We start from the raw sequence: 24277 nt of genomic DNA on the forward strand, positions 1-24277 counted from the left end.
AGATGTGCATTTGTCTTTGTCACAAAAGCTTCCATGCGACCGCAACCCTACTATAACGTTGACATTCTCAGTCACCTGAACGGCTGCTCTTCTGTTAGCGTCGTGTTAATACGTAAAAATTTCATCGGAATGGTGCAAAAATCCCATCGTGCAAATTGGCCTTTCTTAAAAACCTCGAGTACATCTCGTACATTATTAAGTATCTAAATCACTGGTTCAGAATCAATGCCAGAGCACATAAGAACATTAATGTTTATATAATGGCTGTGTTTTGATGATCTTGTTCACTAAAAAAACCCCCCAAAAAACCATGCTTGCCAAGGAAGTTTCCTTAATACGCCGAGATGTTCACAGCTTGCACTTTTCCGAGCCCCAACCTGCAGCTCTCACCAGGTTTTAATATGTCCTGACCTGACCTTCTACTGTAAAAATGATCTGTGAAAAACAACATCATTGCTCTACACAACGGACTGACATTTTACTTTAGTGGCAATGTTGGTATTTTATTCTCTCACCCTTGCTGACTTCCCCTTATTATTTTCTTTTGTGGAAATCCCCGTCACCACTGACTAGACTAGACTAGAGTGAAATTAGGTCATAGGGGATTAAGAGGATTTATAGTGAACATGACTGTAGACTTTACTAGGAGAATGACCAAAATTGAGCAATATTTTATATCCCATAGAAGAGAAAAAAAAAATAAAAAAAAAAAAAGAATACCTTACTTGATCTATTGACTAGTGGTATGATTGACATTTAAAGGTGCTCTTGTCAATTACTATTACTAATGCATGGAAATGTCTACGGAAGACAATAAAACTGAGTTATCCAATGTGATAGACACAAGTTTATCACACACCTGAGAAAACACAGGTCAAAGCTGGACTCCTCGCAAAGAGGCAGAATCCGGTGCTAAATGGGAGTGTTGCCAGATATTATTAAGGCGGGGGGGTGCAGGGGGCCGCGGTGTATGGAAAGAGAGAAAATAACATTAAACAAGGTAAAATTCTAGAAGTAAGAGATGAAAGAAAGGAAGGAATGGGGGAACCTGTAAGACGGTGTGAAAGGAGGGAGGGAAGGAAGGAAGGAAAACAGAGATGGAAGTAAAGGAGGAGGAAAGGAAGACATTTCTCTTTTTTCAAAAAAAAAAAGTCTAAGGAAAGGAAATAAGGAAAATAAAGAGAAGGGGGGGGGAATAAGACGTAAAGGGAAAGAAGACGTTAAGTAAGAAACGGAAGGAAGGAAGCATAAGGAAAGGAGTACAGGGATGGAAGTAAAGAGGAGGAAGGAACTAAAGAGATAGCAAAGAAGTAAAGGGGGATAAAACAAAGAAGAAAAGGAAGCAAGGATGGACAGCAGTAAAGGAGGGAAGGAAGGAAGGAAGGAAGGAAGGAAGGAAGGACGCACAGGAAAGAAGGGAAGTAAAGCAAAGAAGAAGGGAAGGAAGTAAATACAGGTAAGGAAATAAGTAAGGTGCTTGTCTAAGATGGAGAAACCGTTTGAGTGACATTTAAAGGTGCTCCGTTTCAATACTTCTTACTTATTACAAACTGCACAGAAATATCACCGGAACAAAAAAGTCACACTTAACCGTTTAACCAATGTCATAGAAGCAAGTGTAAAAAAAAAAACCCAACAAAATACAAATGCTACACTTCCAGAGTGTTGCACAACAGCTGAACACATTCGACCTTTATACGGCTCTGCACATTATCTATCTTCACGATCTACACCGATCTGAGAAAAAAAAACAACACCTCTACAACACTGATGTGACAGGAAGCTGCTATGGTGATAGAATTTTAATTCGTGTAACCACCGGAAGGTTAAAGGTCAAGGAATGTGCCTGGGCGGCTAAACGGCTCGGTGTAGTACCTGCATGGTGTGTATATGAGCGTTATCAGGCGATCTGCAGGAGTCTGCACAGTGAGTGAGAGGTGTTGGGTTTTTTTTTTTTTTTTTTTTAAGGAAGAGTGGCTTATGAAACAGGGTACAATGAGAGGAATGTGAAGCGTCGACAGAATGAGAAACATGCTCGTGGGGAATGAAGTCGAGCTGGTGGCTCCGAAGTGCAGAAGATTGAGAGACGGAATTCGGAGGTGGAGCAAGTGACAAACGGAGCCGATGCTCTAGTGAGAGATGGACAAAAATTTAGTCCGAGTAGAACTATAATCCAGCTGAGATTCTAAGATCGCACTAGAATAATCTGTAATAATGTTTTATGGTATACATGTGGAAATGATCATTCTGTTAAACCTTTTTAGGAGAAACGGGTTAAGATCATAAATGTTCTTTACGTAAGGAATAAACACCGTTATGGGAAAATAATCAACAGCGAGGTGGTGTGATGCAGCCTGACATGAAGTGAAGTTACTGTTCTGTACATCACCTGCTACTATTGATCCGATAACGTATATATGCGACCGATCGACCTGCTGACCAATCAGATTTGAGAATGAAATAACACTGTATTTTCATATGCAAGCATCTTAATGTCTTGCTTTTCCAGTGTTCCAGGATGCATCTTGGTTCATAGCAGTATCTGTCTCTGTGTGTGTGTGTGTGTGTGTGTGTGTGTGTGTGTGTGTGTGTGTGTGTGTGGAGGAGGGGGTGGGGGGGCTAACTTAGACAATAGCACCAGTCATGGTGCTCTCACTCACTACGCATCCTCCCACATTCCTGACTTTGAGTCCTCGCTGTTCTGCCAAAAAACAAACAAAAAAAAACCCCAAACAGTTTCTTTAAATCTGGAAGATGGAGGATTTACGCCAAAAGATGGCGCGACCCACGAGATGAGTTTCTGTGGGTGGCAACTTCACATGCTTGTTTCTGGTCTGCGCGAACATCAGAACGATCCACTGGGTATAAAGAAAGCAGCAGCATGAGACTGTGTCCAATTTAGATTTTATACAGAAATGAGAGGAAATGAAAACGTGTATTAACCACGAACAAGCATTACATTAGTGCGCTGTTCATATCCCTTCAATGCACGGTGTTGCCATACGGCAACGATTTATCCCCACTTTTTTGACGGGTAATAACATAAATTTCTATCATCTTATGTAACTGGAAAAATGGAACTTTTAACTCTGACATAATCAAAAAAATAAAAAATTCACACGGCATGGTGAAGGTCATCATCGGGAGGCTCTCAAAAGTTGACACATTTTTCAATGTTTCTTTTTCAAGCAAAAGGAAGAAAACTGAAACGCTACAGGAGATAAGTTAACATTTATTTTGTCACTGAAGCAAGTTCATACATTTTGAGTATTCTATTAGATGGTAAAATGGAATTGTTGCCATATGGCAACGAAATGCGATAATGGAACTGTGGTATGTGCACTCATGAACTGATACAGGTCTACACAGCAAAAAAAAAAAAACACAACACTAGGCATTTCTATTAGTATATTTACATTTTTTCACATTCACAGTAAGAAAAACTGTTCCAATTGCACCTTATTTTCTAAATTTTCTAAATTTTATGTTTCAAAGAGAAAGAATTAAAAAGATACTTCCCCCAACTCATAATGTAATTCCTTTCTAGAACTTTTACATTCTTACCATGTGGGAAAAAAAAAACCCTTTACACACACACACACACACACACACACTTGAACAAGTATCACCTGAACTCATTTAAGTTGTTGTGTTTTTTTTTTTAAATCCATAAAATCATTTTTTTTTTATGTAAATGTAAAATTCCATGTAGTAGAGGGATTTACCAGTCTTGTTTTTTTTTTTTTTTTTTTTTTTTTTTTAAATCCTAGGTTTTTTAAAACACCAGGGTATAGAAAAGATGCAAGTATTTTATGTGGTAATAATAATAATAATTAATATATATATATATATATTATATTATTATATTATATATATCTCCTCACTCTGTCAGGTTATATTATAAACAATACAGTGCACATGCAGAATTGTTACCCCTACCACTGCATTCCACTGAGGAGGAAGGAAACATTTAAGATAAAGCTGTCAGGTAGTATAAAGGACTAAGATTTAATATTTTGCGAAGTACGAGAGACAAATCTGTCCTTCTTAGCAAGAATCCTGCATACAGAGATGCAAAAAGTGGGGTGCAAATGTCTGAAACTACCAATTAAATCCATTCCTATTTTGTATTTAATATTCTACAATTTGTGATTGGAAGATATATAAATCAACGACAACTTGAGAGAAAAGTAAAATATTAGAAGCATTTACATGAATTTCAGAAGTTCTTAGAATTTGTGGAACCTTCAGAAGTTAGATAAGATGTGAGGAATACATAACTTGTCGTACGAAAGAGTTAACATGGCCAGGATTACAAGTTTGCTTACATTTAAATAGCGACCTAGTGCAGAATCTACACAACATTTCCTTTCTCTGTTTGGAGTTTTTCACAATTGAAAGGGGTTTTTTTTTCCCCCGTTTTATGTGGAAAAAAGGCAACCGTTTTTTTGGACCCCGCCGTATGTAATGCAATATTTACATTTATCTTAAACAGATTGAAGATGAGCCAAATATTGCGATTTTATTTATTTATTTATTTTTGCTAGTAAAGAAAGCCATCCTAAGGATGAATGAATTCCAGCACACCTATCTCTTGAGCCGAATCACTCGTTTTCCTGTGGAAGCAGGAAATTCAGCAAAATTGTCCGGTGTGGAATTGATGACCCCTGCTGTAGACTACATTATGAGATTTTTTTTTTAAACTGTCGAACCCATTTTGTCCACTAGAGGGAACAGATCAATTCTGATTTTCCAAATTCCCATTTATAAAACAGCATTCATCTGGGAAAACGGCCCCCACACGCACCACCGCCTACTTCCGCAAATCCACAAAGCACTTTCTTGTACTGCTTAAGGGGCATTTGGCATTAAAACGAGCAAAAGAAAAAGTTGCGTGGTCAGGTCTGAGAAACAATGTGCCCGCATGTGTTTGTATACACGTATCCAGGGGCCGACAGCGAGCGAAACTCACCGACTCACGTGTGTGAACACACCCTTATGTGAGGTATGTCATATCATGTGACTCTTTAGTTACTGGATCGCCTTAATGACAGTGGATCTGCCAAAAGTTACCAAACACAAAAAGGTACTATACAAACACATCAACCTGTGAAGGCTGAACACCTTCAGACTAAACATAATATTGTACAACAATGAAATTTAAACTAAATACAAATGATCCAAAACACAACAGAACGTAAGGCAAAACAACAGCAAACTCAACCCTCAGACAAAACACAACAATTAGTTTGGGTCTTTATCCAAAACACAAAACTTAACCATCAACAAGTTTAATCCTCAGATGAAACACCAGAAACCACAACAAAACAAAACACATGCCATCCTAAGACAAAATAAATAGTATACAATAAACTGATAGTTGTAGCCTAAAACAAAAACAAAAACCCCCAGCACAAAAGCGTACCACAAACTACAACAAATTTTATTCTCAGTCCAAACTCGACAACAAATTACAATTACACAAAATATTATGAACTCAACCTAGACAAAACAGTCTAATTAAACATCTAATGCAACTTTCTGGTCAAATGTAATAATGGGGTCAAAACATGATGACAAATTTAACTTAACAGAATACAAAAGCAATGCTGACCCCCCCCCCCCCCAGACAAAACAGTATATGCAAATACAAAATGCAACAAATATACAACAGTATACAAAAAACGTAATCGCTAACCAATTAAATCCTATGAAAAAAAAACAACCACCACAAACTACAACCAAACAACATGAATACAGCAACAACAAAAAACCAAAACAACTCTGTCAGATGTATGACAATAAATTAGGACAACCAATTCAATCCTCAGACAAAACAACAGTACACAACAACAAACTGCAACGACTCCAACCCGCCTGCAAAACACAACAGCAACCCTCCGACAGCAAATAACGACGAATATAACTCTCAGATATACTGCAGTGAAGTTTGGGAACAAAAGACGACAAACTCAACCCTCAAACAAAAACGTAAACAATGACAACAATTTCAACTTTCACACAAAACACCATATACACGGCAACACAATCCGACACTCACCCAACCGTATCAAACAAACTACAGCGACAATTCAACCCTCAGACAAAGCGACAAACAGAACATGACAACGCGCAGAGAAGACGCAACAATTCATGAAAACAAAAGATCACGACTCTCAGACAAAACACAACAGCGTACGACCAAAACAACGACAGCGACAAACGGAACGCAACCGATTATGATGACGAATTGAACTCTTAGACAAAACAACACTACAAAACAGAGAACAAACTCGGCGCCTAGATAAAAACTACGACATACAGTACGTCTAACCACGGCAGACATATCTGCATAGATTTAAACGCACAGGAGTATAACAAAATACAAAAGTTCAACTCTCAGATGAAATACTTGAAAGCACTGAGGGTTTTCGCTCAACGGCCTAAAACACCTGGAAGGTAATGACTTCAAATTACAGCCTTGTTGAGAAACACATATTAGTGGATTATTCCTGTTGGAAGCATGGGAATGAGAACGTCACAAACGTGCGCGCACACACACACACAAAAAAAAAACAAAAAAAAAACAGGGTGTGTGTTCCGTGTATATATGGAAACAAAAAGAGGGCATGTTTGTATACGCGCATTGGAACAGCTGCTTGTTAAGAGCGCTTCACTATTGCCAAGACCAATGTTCTGGTGAACACTACACTGGAAAAATGCAAACAAGAGAAGGAGAGATAGAACGGATGAGGAGGAAGTTGGCGGGGGGGGGGGGGGAAGGGGGGGTCAGAGGTAACAATGGACTGGAAAAGGAAAGCTGTAGATGACCAGTTTTGCCTCGGCATGCTTCGGGCACTTTGCCTAGAGAGGAGATTTCCTCACGTTAAAGAATTAAAGAAGTAGTAACGATAAAGGCTAGAAGGAGAATATAAACCCATGAAGAAGCATGATGTGTCGTGCTGTAATACGGTTAAAAATTGTCAGCGTTGGCAAATCACGCTGCATCACACAACCCTGTCACTGATTAATGTCCTGCATGTTTAACAGCATGGTTAATTAATTACACCATCACCCTGCTCTATTCATTGTACAATACAACATGGGGAGAAAAAAAAAAAAAAAAAAACGGTGCAAATAAACGATGCGGTTACTCTGTCCTAACGCGCCAAGTCGCACACATATTGTACATTATAATCCTTCACATGTATAAACCTGCTCTGTATCAAACAAACAAATATCGCCATGGAGCCCTGCGTTTAACGTAGCGGAGTAAATAATAAGGAAATCCAACGGTACCCGATTCCCTAAATAACGCCTAAAGCTAAGCTACTCGAAACGGCAATCGATTAGGTTCAATGAATTGAAGAAAGAAATGACGATCAGCATCAAACTACAGCAGTCCAGTCTGGTCGGAGCTACAGGGAGGAGGAAGAAGGAAAACACACTTCTGCAAAGACGAAATAAAAATAAACCCCATCACAAGTTACGAAACGGATTTAGAAATAACGAAGTGGTAGTGAAAACGAAACAGGTGTGTGTGATGATATTCTGTGGGCTTTCACATATACTGCAAAAGTATAACCATTTAAATAATCAGAGTGTCGCGTTGCAATCGAAACCGAATCTCCGAGTCCGGGCCAGATCATAGTTATTGAAATCCTCCTCATTTGGGTGTAGGAAAATAACACGGGACTATACAGGGAGCCCAGACCTCCCCTGAAAATGTCATTACAATGCGGCGATGAAACGACGGGTCCACGTCGACGTGTCCACGTTATTCATCACTCTTGGTGAAATGATATTTTTAAAAATATATCTGCGAATCAAAATATCAACAATCTCAAAACCCCCCACTGACGCACGGCTTCGACGGGCTCCTGTAGCAGATTCAAGTTTCGAATAAAGCAGAGGTTAATGCGTACCGGACGACGTGCGTTTTAATAAATGATATGGCGATTTGGGTCCTGCCCAGACGCACGGCTTCACTCGGAGTCAAGGAGTGTATCTTGGAGCTGCGGTAGTCCTCCTGCTCATCCTACCAAGGAGGGCTGCCAACCCATCTCGGCGCACGATCACTCACTACAGACAATTTAGAAACGCCAATCAGCCTACAACGCACGTCTTTGAACTGGAGGAGGAAAGCGGAGTACCCGGAGGAAACCCTCGAAACAAGAAGCGCCGCACACACCGGGCGAAGGCAGGAATCGAACCCCTAACCCCGGAAGTGTGAGGCAAACGTACGTATAAAGTTATGATTGACTATTTTTAAAAAATCGTTCTTTAGTTCTACGTCTCGCCATCTAGTGGTCACTCCCTTCTTCGGTGAAATTTAGCTAGCTATTATTAATAGCAGACATTATTAATGTTATTCGACCTGATTTTGGGAAAACTCCGTTAACCCTCTTGCTTATGAAGAGAGACAGCACCCGATTTAATTCACAGAATCAGAAAGCAACAGACAAGTGCTGTCAATTCTCTTGGCACGGTAAAGTTGATCTGCCGGCTTATAGTGCTGGCCTTTTACACTTGACAGACAGCTGTGCTTCCCTTTTTTTTTTCTCAATTGCCAGCCACCGCTGGAAAATAAGGAACTGGAAAAAGGTTCTAGTCTTGCGTTACCTCCCGAACACAGCGGCACAGGCGAAGGATCCTCACTGACGATAACTTACATAACGTTATTGTATGCACTGTAAGTTCATATGCAAGTTATAGGTTAGATGTACATATGAAAATAAAACCCATAAAAAAGATCTCACATAATGACAGCGTGATTACAGTGATCGAAGGCGATTACGTCGAAAAAAAAACTGCCCGCTCTGGGTCTATATATAAGCATTCTGAATGAATACGGAAAGAAACCGTACAATTTATCCGTCAGATCAATCGCCCGCACAAGACGGCGTGTTTCGGCCCGGATCGAACAGAAAAATTTAACAAATGTATTGTTTTAAATGAATGTCATTTAAAACAAAACCAAAACCAACACGGTATGGAGTTGGATTGAGGAAGACCGTTGTTTCGTTTTACACAAATCATGTGATCTTTACAGTTGGGGAAATTTCAGATACGTGACATCTTTTTGTGCAAAAAATTGGGTACCCTCCGATGTCATTTATTTATTTATTTAATGAAAAGAGTTATGCAGGTCACGTCTATTTTACAATTTATATACAAAAACGCAGAGTTCCAAGAAGTTAAAAAGCATTTATCGTGCAAGATTGAAGAAAATGTATGCCATGACCCTGTTAGTCTCCAAGCCTGATCTGAAGAAGGGTATGGTAATGTTTTTTTTTTTTTTCCTTTTAACATTAATAATATAAAGTTGCTTGTGTTACAGAGGGAAAGTCTGTGAAATGTAACTTGTTATGAAGGTGCGCTGTGGTATCTGGCACCAAGATGTTAGCAGCGGATCCTTCAAGTGGTGGGGCCTCCATGGATCGGACTGATCGTTGAGATCCGGGGAATTTGGAGGCCGGGTCGACACCCTGAACTCTTTGTCATGTTGCTCAAACCGTTCCTGAACAGTTTTTGCAGTGTGGCAGGGCGCATTATCTTGCTGAAAGAGGCCACTGCTGTTAGGGAATACCGTTGCCATGAAGATGTGTACTCGGTCTGCAGTAATGTTTAGGAAGGTGGTGTGTGTCAATGTAACATCCACATGGATGTGGTTTCAGGTTTCACCCAAGGTGTCCCAGAGCATCACACTTCCTCCACCAGCTTGCCTTCTTCCCATAGTGCATCCTGGTGCCATCTCTTCCCCGGGTACGTGACGCACACGCACACTGCCGTCCACATGATGTAAAAGACCAGGTTCAAAAACATGATTCATCAGCCCAGGCCACCTTATCCATTGCGCCATGGTCCAGGTCTGATGTTCACGTGCCCACTGTAGGCGCTTTCAGCGGTGGACAGGGGTCAGCATGGGCGTTCTGACCGGTCTGCAGCTACGCAGCGAGCCGTGATGCTCTATGTGTTCGGACTCCTTTCTATCAGAGACAGCGTTAACGTTTTCAGGAATTTGTGCTAAAGTAGCTCTTCTGTGGAATCGGACCAGACAGGCTAGCTTTTGCTCCCCACGAACATCAACGAGCCTTGGGCACTCATGACCATGTCGCCGGTTCTCTGGTCATCCTTCCTTGGACCACTTTTGGTAGGTAGTAACCACTGTGTACCAGACTGACCCTTGTCAAAGTCGCTCAGATCCTTACGCTTGCCCATTTTTCTTGCTTCCACCATATCAACTTTGAGAACTGACTGAATGTTATGGCTGATCAGTGTGTACTATTACACACACACACACGTTATATAATAAATGTGCTATTTATATGTTTCTGTCGATGGATATAGAAGTGAATCTCTCTCATCGGTCCGTGGTTGACCCGAAAGGTCACATGAGCAGGTACACACGCTGCTACACTGACGCTTTATCGCTTTATGGATGTTTGTGTAGGCAAAGAGCCACTTTGCAAGTATTCATAGTTCACACAATGCAATGTCCCGACTACACTGCAACACAAACATTACATCACCGGAAAGCTCTCCGGCGGGAACCCATGCCAGCTTCCCATACCCCAATCTGACCGAGATACAGCTAGCGAGAACTCGGAGACATCAACTCAACATAATTCGATAACTGATTCCAGCCCGGAGTTTCCGGCGCACGCAAACAGCAATCACGTGCCCTAGATTTGGAACGAGAAGTGAACTCGTTACAACCCGAGTGAGATTTGTGAATTGTGTCAAAGGTTGAGGAAAGACCAGGAACTAGAACTGTCCTTCTCGCATCTATTTACGATGATCACATAACAGCACTGTCGAATTCTCGATTCTGAATGGAGAGACGGTATTGACTTCATTTTATTTATTTATTTATTTATTTATTTATTTAAATAACAGCGGCTCTGACGGTAGTTCCAGCTTCAAGACAAAACTAATTTACATTAATGCATACGTTACTGTTTCTATAGTAACGGCGTACACAGGGACTTGTACGGTGGACGCTCCACATAATCTAAAAATGATTTTTAAAAATGGATCCGTATTTAAAAAAAGATAAAATGTTTATATGGTCGTAAGTGGAAGGAGTCTCCAGTGCCGGTAAGTCTTCCGCGATAGGAAAGTCTTCAGGACAGAGGAGTTTAAGCTTTTTGTTTGCTGAGTTGTTTTTTTTTTGTTTATCTTACTGAAGAAACAAATGAGATGTTTGTGAAGGAAGGACTGTTTTAGAGCTGCTAGAACATAACTTGTCGCCCGGACGTTCCACAACATTAAATGTGACTATAAATCGATTAAAAAAAAACAAAAAAACAAACAAACCTGTTGTTCAATAATAAACAAAAAACTCTTCTGGACATATTGTTATTGGAAAACCGACTTGAAAATGACCTTCACTGATTATTTTCCTATAACAGCATGCCCGGGAGTGCACAAACCACAAACCCGTCCGATTCATTTACACATCTTGGTCAAATGTGGAATCATTTGCATCCTTTATGCCTGCAGTCAAAATCGTAGGTAAATTGAACTGAGAGGGAAAGAAGAAACGTGGAGAGAGAGAGAGAGAGAATGGAAGAGAGAGAAGGAGTATGCAGAGGAGGAGGACGAGGGATAGAAGAAGAGAAAAAGTAAATCAGCGGAGGACAGAGAGAGCACGAAACCAGAAAGAGGACGGTAGCCTAAAAACAGAAGCATACACTCTGGTCTGTGACCACGCGCTGCACTCTTCCACGCTATTTCGCATGTGGGTGGCCTCCGAATGCAATCGCTATGGCAACGGTTCTTCCTATATGGGTATCAAAGCTGTAAATGGCCGACTTGTGCGGTACACACCTCAAACCTGTGGTTTGACAAGAGCGCTTCGGTACCTATCGCACTTGTTTTGCAAGTTGTTTAGCTCAAACTTTCTCTTTTTTTTTTTAGTTTTAAACATGACCTTTTGCTTGCACATTTCGTTATGAAGGAAAAATAGACTCGGAGGAACGTATCTTGATATACGCAGCCAGATTGACGTATGTAATTCGGAATTTAGACAAGCTGAGGGAGGCGCTGCACTGTCAAAGTAAGGGCAATTGGTAGATTAGTATATAAAGTACTTCTAATGAGATGTTACCAAGTCTAGGTTTCAAATAAAAAAAAAATCTCATTAAAATCATAGTCTGGGGTTTAAATTTTAAGTTACTATATAATATAGACTACATTTAAAATGGAAGAAAATGAAACTATGATCATTTTGCATTACTTACAAGAAAAGCTCAAAGTAAAGCCAGTAAAAGATATCATTACGGACACACACTAGATATCAAACTTATTGATTAGGACAAATCAGGACTGCTACAGAGGGTGGCGCAGTCTCAGAAATAAGTTTTGCTACCCAAACCTTGTCCTTTTATAGGTTTATTACTCTTATGTAATAACAAGTGGTCCTCGGGAATTCCCTCGACCGCCAACAACTCTTGCCCTTTCAGACATCTGACCTTGCTGTGACCTTGCCCCTGTTTGGATCGGTCCTACAATCTGCTCCGTTAATCTTCTGGACATAGTTATAATTCCATCTAAAATCTTACAAACAACCGGTTCTTGAGCTATTGTGCGAAATCTGGCTGACGTTTCATTAGATCATCATTTTGCACCCAGGAACGAATCTGCCGATATTACGAATTAAGCTCCATAAATAATCAGGAAGTTCAAATATTCATGATCAATTGTCTCCATGAGCGGGATAATAATAATCACAACGCATGAGGTCACGATCCATGATGCTTCCAATGAGGAAATGCCACCTTTCCTGGTTAGAAACATCATGGATCGTGATGATATTATCCCACTCATGGAGACACTTGCTCAGGAGCCTACACTTGGTGGGAATTCCACCTTGTAACATACTGTATATGTTTTTGTTGTAAGTGGTGCCTTGCTTCCAAACAAACACTGAAGTGTACCTGTTCAGGTGCTTCCTAGGCGGCTCCTCTGACGTCACTTCGGAATCTCGGACCACAGTAGTGTTCATTAGTGATCTCCTCCTAAACCGAACATCCAGAATTCCCCCAAAAACCCTCAGACAGCTTGTTGTTTCTCATCTGAGAGCCACATTCACCACGTTTAACCCTGCACCACTCCACTGGATTGAGATGCTTAACGTTCTTCTCAAGTTTCTTCCAGAGGAACCGAACCCTCCCATTCATTTCCTCCACCCCATTCCATGCCCTTCTCCCACCATTCACGTCACCACGCCTTCAAGTCTGAAGGCATGGCAATGAAGAAAACACGAAAGCGAAAAACCGATGGCGTTTTAATTCTACTTCGACCCAGCCTGTTGGTTTTATTTCCTAGAAGCACGCGGAGGTACGGTAAATGTACAGAGAAATGCCTCACGTGTTTTCTTTCTTTCGGCTGTCGCACACGCGCGAGGAAACTTTTCCTCCGTTTTTACTCACCCTCGGGGAAACAGGAGCCGAGATAAGAGAGCAGTCCTATCCGTCAGACATTAGCAGGCTCCACGGTCCTTCCCGGAGTCTTCAAACTTTCCGACTTCCATCGCTACACCCAGGCAGGAGACGTAGGCGAACTTGAGCAGGATTTACCGTAAACACCGGTAGAGCAGCGCCCCCTGTTTGAGTGTCGCAACCTCGCGCATGCGCGGTTTTACTTTCTAGCTTAAACTTCATAAACTTAGTTTTACTCTAACAAATGAAATCATACAGAAAATGTCTTTGGGAAAATATTTTATATATAATAATATAAATAATAACATTTTTGGTTGGTACCACAGAGAACTTAATTATTATTATTTTTTTAATGTTACCATTATATGGAAGTATCTTCGTGGTGTTGAATGATTATTTACTTTATTGTCTTTTTTCTTTTAAAATAACAAAAACAGTTTACCAAAATGTTCAAAAATGGTTCTTCGATGACATTTCTCAAAACTGGAAGCACACCTGATATTATGTAAGGAAGAAAACACCACCAGGGGTTGCTCTTATGGGAAAATAATCAACTACGGGGTGGTGTGACGCAGCCCAACGCAAAGCCGAGTCGATTTCACGAAATCCGAACTTGATTGTTTTTTAGAACGACAATTTGTAGTTTAAAAAAAAAAATCAATTTGTAGTTCCATTTAAAGTGGATCATCTGTAAATTGTTGATATCTCGAATCTGGCTGGTCAGAAGGTGTTGACTTGTGTTCTATAATTGCAGATCTGACAGTAGTTGCATCTGTAAGGTTTAAGTCACTGCGCTAAGTAGCCTCGTTAAGTAATAGAGAAGAGGCTAGGCTACATCTTCAGAAGCAAATAGAAAATAATGCTTCACAAACATCCCAATGGTAACAAAAAGTATGAAAACACGAAAGAAATTTGAAATAATGCAAAAAAAACAACAAAACAAAAACAAGCCAGTACACTTCTCCAGTCTCGTTAAAAAACAAACAAACACAATTTGAACAATTTAATCACTGTTACTGTAGAATATTAAGAGAAATAAACACCTCACCCACAATTGGAGAAGCATTGTAAAAGCCATCACTGTATTTCAAAACACATTAAGCTTTGTGGAATACCTCACGTTCCATGAGTTCTGCAAATAATATAAATAAACCAAAGATGACCGCAACTACGTCTGAAATCACATATTAAAGAAGCGGTTAGCTTTTCTTTTCTTTTTTTTTTTTTCTTTTTTTTTAGAGCTCTCTGTTGCTTGAGAGATTAAATGAAAAATCCTTCCCTAAGTCATCAACCGAACCGCATCTTCTCTACTGAAATGACATCTTCCTACATGGCTCTGTTCCAGCTGAAGGAGATTTCTTTCAGGGCCAGAAAGAAATGTAAACAAAAGCTTTAAAATAAGAAACTAACCAGGGTCCATTGCATGGCAATACCGTAAATCACACGTTTCCCCTTTGAACTATGTAATTACTACAGCTGTATAAATACTTTTGAACATTGCAAACTGCACCTTTAAACTGTGTCTGAGAATATTATGCCATTGTTTCTGTAGGTGGAGTACTTATTTTGACATACCATTAGAAGAATGTGGTTTGGGACATAACTGAAGCTTCTGTTCTTGCATGGGACATGCAGTGTAGGGTGGGTAGTATGCTTTTCTGAATTGGACTCATGCCAAAACCTCTAAGATTAGCATCATTAAATGCTAATAAACGGCACATCGCATTCTGTATATGTCTAAAACTGTGCTCGTGTTTTCTCTCTCTCTCTGTCTGTCTGTCTCTCTCTCTCTCTCTGTCTCAGTGTCTCTTTTTTTCTGAGAGACCAGCAGGAGCAGGAACGGCTCACCCTTTACTCGGGAGCATATTTTTTATTTTCCCCAGAGAAAGGGTACTCTGGGACCTGGTTGAAATGGCCCATGAGGAAGATGGCCACCGTTCCGATGGAAAAAAGCAAGATGGCTGCCCAGAAGCAGACTTTATCGATCATCTTTCCGATCAACACCCAGCTCTCCATCTCCTAAGGACGAGAACAAAGAAGAGAAATTATAAAAGCACAAGTAAAAAAAAAAAAACTGAAATAAACACACACACACACACACACACACACACACACACATACATACATACATACATACAGAGCCAATGTCGTTCTGTTCCCTTGTGTTTTCTGCAATGAAGTTGCAGGCGTCCACACACTCTTTAATCTCTGGAGCTGCTTGAGCCAAACTCTTATACAGACTGGCCGTGGTGCTCACATCTATAGCGTCCACTAGAGGGAGACAAACACACACCCACACGCACGCATATAAACACGAGAAACAGTCATAGGCTGTGACGGAATGTTGACGTTTCCTAATATGGCGGAATCCGTGGAAGTTCTGTTAGAGGTTTATGCTAAATATAATTACGGTGAAATTTTAGCTGTATATTACCTCTTTTTTAGTCATTTACAAACAAATCTGAGGCAAATGTTGCTATTCCAGACCGTTTTGCATAGTTTCTGCTGTAACATTGCCTGTACTTTATCAAAAAAAAAATATTTTTAAAAATCACTGACAGGTTATTTATCTGTAACATCTGTCTTTCTGTCAGTCAGCTAGTTTGTCTGTATATCTGCCTGTCTTTCTCTCACTCTCTGTCTGTCTGTCAGTCACTCTGTCTATGTCATCTCTGCCTAGCATCCATTTTTCTGTCTATCATTCATCTGTCTCTCTGTCTTCCTATTTGTCTGTCTTTCTATCATCTGTCTGTCCATCTATTGTCTGTTTAGCATTCATCCACCCGTCTGTCTATTTGTTTGTCTACCATCATCCGTCTGTCTGTCAAACATCTGTCTCTCTCTATCGTTCATCTGTGTCTCTGTCTTTCATATCTATCTGTCTGCCCGTCTATCGTCTGTCTGTCTATCATCCATCCATCTGTTTGTCTGTCTGCCTTAATATATGTCTGTCTGTCCATCTATCATCCATCTGTCAGTCTGTCATCTTCCTATAAGTCTGTCTGTTTATCTAATACAAACTAGAGCACTGAGTAGAAGTGGTGTGTACCAAACGATCGCGTGAGTCCATGTCTCTCTCTCTGCTTGTCGAACATCATCTCGCTCCTCGGCTGCTTCAGCACGTACTCCTCCGCCCGCTGCATCAGGCCAAATGAGCTGCGTCTCCTCTCCCTTACTCCGTCCATCCCTCCAGCTTCCTCTCCCTCTTCCACCAGTGGGGTCATACCCAGGAACCGAGGGATCACCTCCAGGAAAATCTGACAAAGAAATGACAGACATTGCTTAAAGGATCAGCAACATATTGTAGTATTGTATCATGCATGTATACTGCAGATATTATTACATAAATGTTCATAAAAATAGCACATCAACATAGAGTGAGGACGTACATGTTTGATTTTGCGAGGCATGCTGTGGGTGCTCGGGGTCCGGCATGAGTAGTTCAGAACGATGATGCAGTTTGTGACGATGAGTGTGGTGACGGACATGACGAAGATCAGGTACCTGAGAGGATGATTCCAAACTTTTAACCAGCACAGAAATTAAGCTCAGCACATAACCCTTTTTTTGGGGGGGGGGCAACACATTGATGCACCATGCTAAACAAAAGGGCTAAAAGAAACACAATGTTCACACACACACAGACTCACTTTCCAATAAGAGGTACAGACAGAGATGTTTCTGGAATCTTCTGAGCGATCAGAAAGAGGAAGACAGTCTGAGCCAGGAGGACGGAGATGGACACCGTTATCTTCTGTCCTCCCGCTAGGAGGTGAGGCAGAGAAAGTCGGGGAGAAAGATAGAGAGGAGGAAAGAAAAATAAAACCAACCAAAAATAAATAAATAAATAAAGGAGACAGGAAGGAAAAAAAACATGAGTAAGAGAAAGAAATGTAGAAATACAGTTAAATCAAAAAGAAAAAAATAATGAAGAACCAATAAGAAAGAATGAAAAGTAAAATCAAGAAGGAAAAAATAAAGAAGAACCAGTGATTAAAATGAAAGCAAGACGAAAAAATAAAGGACCAATGACAAAGAAAGATCTGAAATAACTATTTAAGACACACACACACCCTTAGCAGGCATGAAGTAGGCCAGTACGACGAGTGAGGAGATGAGCGAGCAGGGCAGAATGATGTTGATGATGTAGAAGAGGGGTTTCCTCTGGATAATGAGGTTGAAATAGACCTCCTGGTACTCCAGGTCGTCCGGGGAGTAGCGTGGGTTGGTAAGTTTGCGTGCCGGCCGATGCTTGATAGCCCACTCACCGTTTTCTGCACAGACACATGATTGGCTGCGGTCTAGTTGGTGTAAATATATGACTGGATAGATATCTGCTTATCTAGAACAATTTTAGTTCTCCAGGACATTTGAATTGTCTAGAAGCTGTAGTAGAGAGCAGTATTATAAGTGGGGGTGTTCTTGTTACCAGTGAAGGCCTCAGGGTCAATATCCACCCACTCAATGGGCTTGTTGGTCTCGCCATCGACGGCCAAGATCATGTTGATCTCGTTAGCGCTGTATGTCTGAGACCTATCAAATACAGCCATGGAATAAAAAAAAATCAATACGTTTAAGATTCTGCTGATTGTTTATCTGACATTTGCGTGCACTTTTCTAACGCGTTGATTGAATAGTCGGGCTGAGACGGTAGAAACATTGACAGTCTAATAAACATACAATAGAATAGATTGGTTTTCCAGATACCATTAACATATAACTAGAATAAATGATTTGTTCAAGCTAGAATATTTAACTTATTGACATTAACTTTTAATATAAACGTTAAAAAAATCTAATAAATAAATACAAGAGCAAATGTTTATATGGTGACGTTTTCCATTAGGAGACGTTTACGTAATCTCTTTGGAAGGAGTCTCCAGTGTCGGAGGTAAAGCTGCAACATTACGTTTCCCAGTCAGAGTAAAGACAGGTGACTTTGCGTTTCGTGCTTTCTTGGTAACAACACGTAATGCGTGTTTTCTTCCCGAACGACTGTTCGTGAAGGTACAGCGTAAGTGATGACAGGAACTAAATTGTTTCATTTACATTCACAACATTAACTGTACATAAATAAATGGATAAAAAGCATGACCTGTCATTTCATTAATAAAAACATGTAATTGTTGGCAGATTACTATGGTATATGAGGAATAAAACACACAAGACCTTCTGATTTCAGAAAAAAATCTACTTCGGTGCGGTGACAGTAACTCTGCTTCATCACACAACCCTGTCATTGATTATTTTCCTATAACGGCACAAGCGAAGTGCTTTATTCCTTTATCAGCCATGTGCTCTGATCACAGGTAAAACTAATATTTAAAGACATAGGCAGCACTTTTGGCAGAAATTAGCTGGAGCTTGCTGTTTTGACATTCAGAAATAAATGAAATACAGCCCCTCGCCCAAACCAGTGCTCCCTCCAAAGCCACGTTCCGCCAAACAATCATGTGCGCCAATTTGGAAAGAACCCCTGAATGCTAGTGTAAAATGGGAAAAACTTTCTAGATTGACAGGCAGATATAGAATCGATAGATTTTCCTGTCCTGATTGGTAGGACGTGGGTAGTCCAGACGATTCTAGGGTTGTGAAGGGAAACTGGCTAAATATTAAAAAGTGTTCTCTAAAAATCAGTACATTCTACAATACATGTTGCGTTATTACGCCTCTACCTGAAGACCAGCGTGCAGTTCTGCCAGTCGAATGGGAAGTAGGTGATCTCTATAGAGCAGGTGCTGCGGTAGATGGCTGGGGGCAACCAGTACATGGAGCCATCACTATAGATTAGCACATTAGCATAGTATGCGACATCAAATTTCCCATCAATGCTACAGACAAAAGCAGAAAGAGAGAAAGAATGGGAAAATATTGATAAAAGGTATTTTGAAACATTAAAACATTTTATTTTTTTGTCAGCTTATTATTGTTTTTTTTTTTTTGGTAGATTAAAAGAGCTTCTTTGATGAAGGACTCGGTCGACGGTCTTACTTGTTCTCCAGTACTATATCTGGCCGCCACACAGTGGTGGAGGGTACACGGATAATGTCGATGCCGTAGTACTCCGAGGTGTTCCACGCCAGGCGATAGTCATGCCATTGCTGGAGGCGGGAGAGTTGGGGGAAAAAAGACATACATAAAAATAATATGAAGTCTTACAGCGAAAAGATGAAATTCAAAAGGCCAGACATGAGGATAGATCAAGATTTTTAAGGTAAAATAGACATTACAGAGTTAAAGTAGATATTACAGAGGATTACTGCTTAAGAAACTCCAGCAATTTATACTTAATTTAAGTATAAATATTGGTTTCCATGGTTTCCACACATTCTTAATTGAGTAACAGATCCAGGACATTAGCTTATAAATAATGTACTCGCATAGTAAAGGTATACACATTCCTTTGTTTATTTTTTTACTCAACATAATCGCTGTAAATCACATCAGATTACTATGTACACGAATTTCAACATGTTTCCCAGAACTGAGAGGAGAACGAAAGCCACATTTTTAATACGGGATATTTTAATACTAAGAGCAGCTATGTTCAATTCTTTCAATAAACACCAATGCAAAACTTTTATTTGTTTATTTGTTTGTTTGTTTGTTTGTTTGTTTGTTTGTTTTGGAATGTGTGCGATTCTCAAACATTAGTTTTCTAGCACAAGATTAAATGTTGCAGAAAAAAAAATGTTTGTATGTCATTAAAGAAAGCAGTGATACTATGTAAGAAACCACTTTTCAGACTGGCTGATGGGTTTTGCTGCAAAAATAAGAAGTGAGTGCGACAGTCAGAGTCTCCAGAAGAACCGTGGCTGGTTCTGCAAGATGCTCGATATAACTTACAGCTCATTTCCTTATAAAAACTGCACTAATCGTACCGGAGTCTACTATTTTTACTTATTATTTAAAAAATATTGTCGCACCAAATATTGGCTTTGTTTAATTTACTACTGTGTACTGATTTTCATGTTTTGTTTTTTTTTTTAAACGTAGAAACATTTCATTTCATTATTTTGAAGGCATCTTTGCTCTATAGCATTTCTTTGCATGTGCCCAAAACTTCTGCACAGTACTGTATATTAGGTACAAATTATGCTAACGAGTAGTCCTTTAATTGAATATATTTCTGTCTAGACAGCCCTGAATGTTGGTCATCATGAACCCCTGGAACATCAACATCAAACATATGTAGAATTGAGGATGATAGTTTATGCATTATTCCTTTAGGACCAGTTTAAATTGTTAAATTGTGATATGCTATGTATACAGTAAAAACAGCATGGAACCCCCCCCCCCCCCCAAATAAATACATAAATAAATAAATAAAAATTCCAATAACAGTCTTTACAAACCTTTTTTTTTTTTTAAATCATTAAGAGAAGACATGCATTATGGGTAAATGAACAGTACCTCAGAGGAGGCTTACATTTCCTGTTTGACATTATTGTGAGAGTTTAATTCAAATTACACTGAGATCAAGGGAAAATTATGGGACATAATCCTAACCCTAGGTCACGACAGAGGTCAGAGATCGTGACTAGCCCAAAACACCGGCCTGATTACTCACGATCTCGATCCATACATTGGTGGTCAGCGTCTCTTCTTTCTCGTTCTGCCGAATGTCGGGATATGTGAAGCAAAACAAATATGAATTAATTATAAATCTTCAACTATACCTTTGGTCTAACTGCTGACTATACCTTTAATTACTGCAAAATGTGTGGCTTACAGATGTAGTGTATGAACTGTGGAAACGAATGTGACAGCAGCCATCTTGATAATGTATAACACATTGTCTATTGTTATGAGTCTGCTATTATTATAGTGTAGAATAGGTCATGGATTTTTGGTGGTTACCAGGGAGATGAGGTTGGTGAGGGTGAGTTTGACCTGAACGTCCACCTTGTCTTCAGGATGCTTTGCTGGCCGGATGTTCTTATTGTAGTTCTTAAAAATATCTGCCATGAGCAGAGACTCTTCATTTCCACTGACTGGAGAGAGAGAGAGAGAGAGAGAGAGAGAGAGAGAGAGAGAGAGAGAGAGAAAGAGAGAGAGAGAGAAAGTTGACTTCCTGCTGCTGTTTACTAACTGACAGCTCTGTTGAATTCTGGATTCTGATTGGTCAGGAGATGTTGATTCATTTTCTGACAGTAGTGCATCTGCAAATCACAGGTTTATATTAATGTGCTCGTTCTAATACATTATTATTTCTTTAATAACAACTCGGGGCTTGTATGGCGAACACTCCACTTGTTATGGTGAAGTTTTTCTCTAAGGAGATGTTTTGTTTTGTTCGCATCTATGGAAGGAGTCTCCAGGGTCAGTGCTTTGTAACAGGCAGAGGTAAAGCTCTAACTTTACATTTTCCAACGCAGGAAAGTACTCAGGACGAAGCATTGTGTTTGTTTGTTTTTTTTACTTAGGCATTTCAACAGGGAAAAAAAGAGACACATTGAAATGAATGTGCATGCCCTGTGCTAATTTGTATGCACTACTAATACATAACCACATGGTTTTCTTTCTTCTTTTCTTCTCCATGGCAAATTAAGGCTTCTTTACAGTACATCTGATTTATTATTTTTGCCCAAAAGGCTAGAGTGTTGCCCTGTCACAGTAAAACCTCTGCTCCTGCTATGTGACACTGTCTTCTCTGAGATCATCTCGGCCTAATATGGATTCTCTCCTAATCTCTAAAATATGCTGCAGTAACGTAAAGGATAACATGAAAATAATAATAAAAAAACACGTTTCACGTTCTACAACATTAAAATACATCTGTAAATGGATGAAATGTGTGACGTGGCGTAAATAAAAATCCTTAACACTGGCGTATTGCTGTGGTATAAGAACAAGAATATTCCAGAATGTCCTGTTATTGGAAAATAATTCACTGTGGCATGGTAAGCGTATCACCTCATCATTTATTATTTTCCTGTAATCAGAATGTGATTTATTCCTTACATAGTAAACATCCCAAACTAAACCAGTAGCAAAGGATATGTACTATTCTGACAGCTGGAGAGCCTAAATGATCTAAAATAGAGATGATAGAGATGATCTAAAATAGAGATCCCATTCTAGGACTCTCTCCAGCACATCAGAGATTTACAGTACCTGCAAGTGTATCAACTGTTCAGCATGTGATGTAGGCTAGATGTTAAACCGTTACCGCCAATAATCATTTTGGTCCAAGTGGGTGAGATGCAAGAAAGATAAAAAGAGAAAGTGGTGGCAAAGGGAGGCGAGAGAGAGAGAGAGAGAGAGAGAGAGAGAGAGAGAGAGAGAGAGAGAGAGACAGACCTAGAGGAAGACAGGACACTACAGATATGAGCTTCATCCAAAAATCCACACCTACCTTGCACTATTGTATTCACAAGCGCAGCCACAACCAAACAAGTCCAAATAGACCGGGCCGCCATCGCCAGGCTTGGTCGATCGCCACCTTCGACACGTCTGAGTGAGACTTTGTAAGAAAGAAACACCAAGAGCCCTTCTGTCTGAGTGGCTCCTTGCCCTTCCTGAGCTTCAGCTGTTGTTGAGTTCGGGTCAGGTTACACTCCAACACTTGGCACAGCTCTTAAAGTCAACCCCCCTGGCTTGGCCCCTCTTCATCGGGGCCACCATTAGAATGAATTTCGGATCATTGTTTCCCACTTGGTTCATACCCAAATGTGACGGTAGGGATAACGAAAGAATATGTTAAGAGTGCTAACAATACATTTAGGATAGAAGAATATTTACAAGAAATATACAGTATTGGCAGTAAAATACTGCCAGAACAATTCCATATTTAACACAGGGTTAAAGCATGACAACGTTTCCAAAAAAAGTTCCTGTTAGTGCAGATTCCTTTGAATCAGAAACAGAACAAATTTACCCGATAGAGTGGAGAGCTGGCTGCAAGGCTCTTGTCAATTTTACCCCACTACGATATAAATAACCAGCACTTTGACTGAGAGGGTCAATGGCACAGGAGGTGTGTATATATATACATATATGTGTGTGTGTGTGTGTGTGTGTGTGTGTGTGTGTGTGAAGATAATTATTATGTAACATAAGCTTTGTCAATGTGCAGAGAAAATGCAATCATAGACATAAATGCAATTAAGTTTAATAATAATAATAATAATAATAATAATAATAATAGTAATAACATTATGTAAATTAGCACGCTTGCCTCGCAGCTCCGGGGTTGGGCGCTCGATTCCTGTCTCCACCCTGTGTGTTTCGGCGTAATTTATTAGTGGCAATAATCCATAAGGAGATACCAGAATGATTAGCGCCATAAGTAATGGAACGGCCTGAGTATAATGGGGTTCAGGGTCTGAAAACACATTCACCCAGAGTTACTCTCTACCAGTCAAAGTTAACAATAATGCGAAAGTATTATTGAACTCACCACTCTGTTTATTGTCAAATCAACATACACGAACGGTGAACGTAAAAATACACGTCAGAGACGTGTATTTTACTAGGGAAGAAACCACTCATGCAAGGAACACTGCGAAGCCGGACGTGGCGTTTCCGGTTACGCTCTTTTGTAGCGTGTCTCAGTTTCCACTAGTATTTATAGAGCGCTGTAGACAGAGATGTTAGGAATTCGTGTAATGCTCCAGTTAGATCTAATGACACTTGGATAGAGTAGCCAAGGAAATGTTAGATGATCAGCAGCTGTGTCTTTCGGCTTGCCCGGTGCACTTAGGGAACGTAATAAGAGAAACGTGATGTTTCACCATGGTACGAATTCTGGTTTCCTCCCACCTCTTTTTCTTAGCCCAATCTGAATCAAGCTTTCAAGAGCACTGTGGTATAAAGAGATATAAAGGGGC

The 24277-nt window shown here is 40.0% G+C and overlaps 2 protein-coding genes across 5 annotated transcripts in view; both read right to left on the reverse strand.

Annotated features, from left to right (window-relative positions):
* Positions 1–13610, reverse strand: part of pld2 (phospholipase D2) — a 32317-nt gene extending 18707 nt beyond the window's left edge. The window contains exon 1 of one of the 2 annotated variants that reach the window (XM_053617840.1): positions 13437–13610. The gene's annotated coding sequence lies outside the window, so the exon portion shown is untranslated. Of the gene's footprint in view, positions 1–12941 lie in introns of both variants that reach the window. The other variant, XM_053617841.1, reaches the window with a different exon arrangement.
* A 171-nt stretch (positions 13611–13781) lies between these two features.
* On the reverse strand, positions 13782–23090 carry chrne (cholinergic receptor, nicotinic, epsilon). 3 transcript variants are annotated; one of them, XM_053617850.1, is made up of 12 exons: positions 22804–23090; positions 21306–21439; positions 21016–21060; positions 19437–19546; positions 19121–19276; positions 17875–17978; positions 17519–17719; positions 17096–17210; positions 16835–16949; positions 16495–16702; positions 15583–15716; positions 13782–15464 (listed from the first exon to the last, which is right to left on the reverse strand). In XM_053617850.1, the coding sequence occupies exons 1-12, from the start codon at positions 22865–22867 to the stop codon at positions 15297–15299; spliced, it is 1554 nt and encodes a 517-aa protein (XP_053473825.1). In that variant the 5' UTR covers positions 22868–23090; the 3' UTR covers positions 13782–15296. The 3 variants fall into 3 exon arrangements, with proteins under 3 accessions (XP_053473825.1, XP_053473826.1, XP_053473827.1); XM_053617851.1 differs by having other exon boundaries at positions 15314–15464; positions 15575–15716; XM_053617852.1 differs by having other exon boundaries at positions 15391–15464; positions 15579–15716.
* Between the last annotated feature and the right edge of the window lie 1187 nt (positions 23091–24277).

The sequence above is a fragment of the Ictalurus furcatus genome, chromosome 28 (genome assembly GCF_023375685.1).
Source record: "Ictalurus furcatus strain D&B chromosome 28, Billie_1.0, whole genome shotgun sequence".
NCBI lineage: Eukaryota > Metazoa > Chordata > Actinopteri > Siluriformes > Ictaluridae > Ictalurus > Ictalurus furcatus.

Excerpts from the sequence above, each read along its gene's own strand:
- chrne (XM_053617850.1), bottom strand. The coding sequence starts at position 22,867 with ATGGCGGCCCGGTCTATTTGGACTTGTTTGGTTGTGGCTGCGCTTGTG. Across the intron at positions 17,211-17,518 it reads CTACTTCATGCCTGCTAAGG|CGGGAGGACAGAAGATAACG; the intron begins GTGTGTGTGTGT and ends CTCACCTCCTAG. Across the intron at positions 16,703-16,834 it reads TGCCTCGCAAAATCAAACAT|ATTTTCCTGGAGGTGATCCC; the intron begins GTACGTCCTCAC and ends TTTCTTTGTCAG.